This window comes from Hordeum vulgare, chromosome 3H, assembly GCF_904849725.1.
Source record: "Hordeum vulgare subsp. vulgare chromosome 3H, MorexV3_pseudomolecules_assembly, whole genome shotgun sequence".
Taxonomy (NCBI): Eukaryota; Viridiplantae; Streptophyta; class Magnoliopsida; order Poales; family Poaceae; genus Hordeum; species Hordeum vulgare.
Window position 1 is genome coordinate 336,154,044 of NC_058520.1, and position 2,420 is coordinate 336,156,463.

Below are 2,420 nucleotides of genomic sequence, written 5' to 3' on the forward strand. Positions count from 1 at the left end.
GATCCACGTCGACTAGCCCATGTTCGATCATCACGTGAAACGGACTAGTCATCAATGGTGAGCATCTCCATGCTGACCGTATCAACCATATGACTCATGTTCGACCTTTCGGTCTCCTGTATTCGAGGCCATGTCTGTACATGCTAGGCTCATTGAGTCAACCTAAGTGTTCTGCGTGTGTAAACTGGCTTACACCCGTTGTATGCGAACGTTAGAATCTATCACACCCGATCATCACGTGGTGCTTCAAGACAACGATCTTTCGCAATGGTGCACACTTAGGGGAATACTTTCTCGAAATTTTCATGAGGTATCATCTTATCTTTGCTAGCGTCGTTCTAAGCAATAAGATGTAAAAAAACATGATAAACATCACATGCAATCATATAGTGACATGATATGGCCATTATCATCTTGCTCCTTTGATCACCATCTTTGGGGCACCATGATCATCATCGTCACCGGCGTGACACCATGATCTCCATCATCATGATCTCCATCATTGTGTCTCCGTGAAGTCGTCACGCCAATCTATTACTTCTACTACTATAGCTAACGTTTAGGAATAAAGTAAAGTAACCAACACGGCGTTGCATCTCATACAATAAATTAAGACAACTCCTATGGCTCCTGGCGGTTGTCATACTCATCGACATGTAAGTCGTGAATCCTATTACAAGAACATTATCAATCTCATACACACTACTGGAATCCAGTAATTTGCCGTCTGCCTGATCTTTGTCATCTGCTGGCCGATGGCAAATAGACTCTTTGCCATCAGCTGCTAGCAAACAGACGGCAAAGAACTCGCTGATGGCAAAGATAATCTTTACCATCAGTGCGTTCTTTGCCATCTGCTAGCGGACGACAAAGGTGGAATAAGCAGACGGTAAAGACACGGCTGATGGTAAAGATGGTCCACACATACGGCAAAGAGTCACCGCAGCTGAAGTCATCCCTTTGCCGTCTGCCTCGACCCCTTTGCCTTCAGGGTGATCCCCAGGCGGACGGCGAAGGGAACGGCCTTCTAACAGTTGCTGCCCCATCTCCCCGACCCCCATCTGCCCTCTCCCTCGGTCCCCATTCTCTCTCTTCCAGATCCACACCCCTCTGCCTCTCCTCCCCACCACCCTGACGGATGGAACCTCATGGAGGAGGAGAAGGGATGGATCCCCCACACCACAAGATGGAGTCGCATAGTGCGTGCGTCCTCCATAGATCCGCCCCTCTTCTCCATGGATCCACGATGGAGGACCAAATTCGCCTCGATTCGCCGCCATTTCATCCGATTCCGGTCCGCCTCGCATGGATCCGGCCCTTGCGCTCACTGATTTTGTGTTTGCTCGGCAGGAACAAGCCGCTGCGGCGGAAGAAGCAATGCGCTCGCCGCCGCCCTTCAATGCGTCCCCTGCCTCCTCTCACTCCGGCGCCGCGAGCCACCTCACCGTCCGGATCCCCTTGATCTGGACATGTCTCTGCTACATCCCTACAAACACGTCATCGCCCAGGCCCAGTCTCATACCGGCAAGACATCCAGGATCTCCCTCTCCGTCTACCAGGTCATCGATACCAACATCCACGAGTAAGACCTCGCTCCACTCACATTCATTCGCCTTACGGATTCTGTGGCCGCATTCACCTCTAGTTTCGACGCAGATTTCTGGAATCTGTTAGAAACATTGGGAGTCAATCTGCCTTCGGCAATTTAACTGATGTTAATATTTTGATTTGGTAGGGTGCAGACGATGATACTATCGCCAACTAGGGAGCTTGCAGCGCAAACAGAGAGGGTCATGCAGGCTCTTGGTAGCTTCATGAGCGTCTATGTGCACGCGTGTGTTGGTGGCAAGAGTATCGGCGAGGATATTAGGAAGCTCGAGTCTGGAGTGCATGTCATGTCGGGAACCCTGGTCCGAGTATGTGATATGATCAAGAGAAGGACCTTGCGCACACGAGCCATCAAGCTCCTAGTCCTGGCAAGTTTGCTCTTGTCATGCTACATTTGTTTTCTTTTGAAATATGAATTTGGTCAAGTTCAACGATTCTAACATGATTGATTTCATTACACGACGAAGCCGATGAGATGTTGAGCAGAGGTTTCAAGGATCAGATATATGATGTCTACAGATATCTTCCCCCAGAACTTCAGGTCCCTCTTTGAACTATTCTTTTGTGTAGTTTATCAGTCTATCCTGTCAGGCTTTTCACTGCAGAGTTCAATTTGTCACCTGACTGTATTTTTTCTCTACATATATCACCTTTCTGACTTGATATTTTCATTGAGCAACACCAATGTTTTACATCGTTTTCTACTGTAATCATCTTGTTGTAGCTAGCAATGCATGTCATTGTTATGCACTCATTAGCTGCGCGTGCGTTGCTATGAAAGATGAATTTTGTGAGTCATCAAGCTGCTTTGT

General features: G+C 48.2%; 1 protein-coding gene across 1 annotated transcript; it reads left to right on the forward strand.

Annotated features, from left to right (window-relative positions):
• The first annotated feature begins 1,186 nt into the window (after positions 1-1,186).
• Positions 1,187-2,198, forward strand: LOC123441742 (eukaryotic initiation factor 4A-III homolog A-like). Its single transcript, XM_045118005.1, has 4 exons — positions 1,187-1,199; positions 1,351-1,582; positions 1,736-1,975; positions 2,068-2,198. Exons 1-4 carry the CDS (start codon positions 1,187-1,189, stop codon positions 2,159-2,161), a joined length of 579 nt encoding a protein of 192 aa, XP_044973940.1. The 3' UTR covers positions 2,162-2,198.
• Positions 2,199-2,420: the final 222 nt, after the last annotated feature.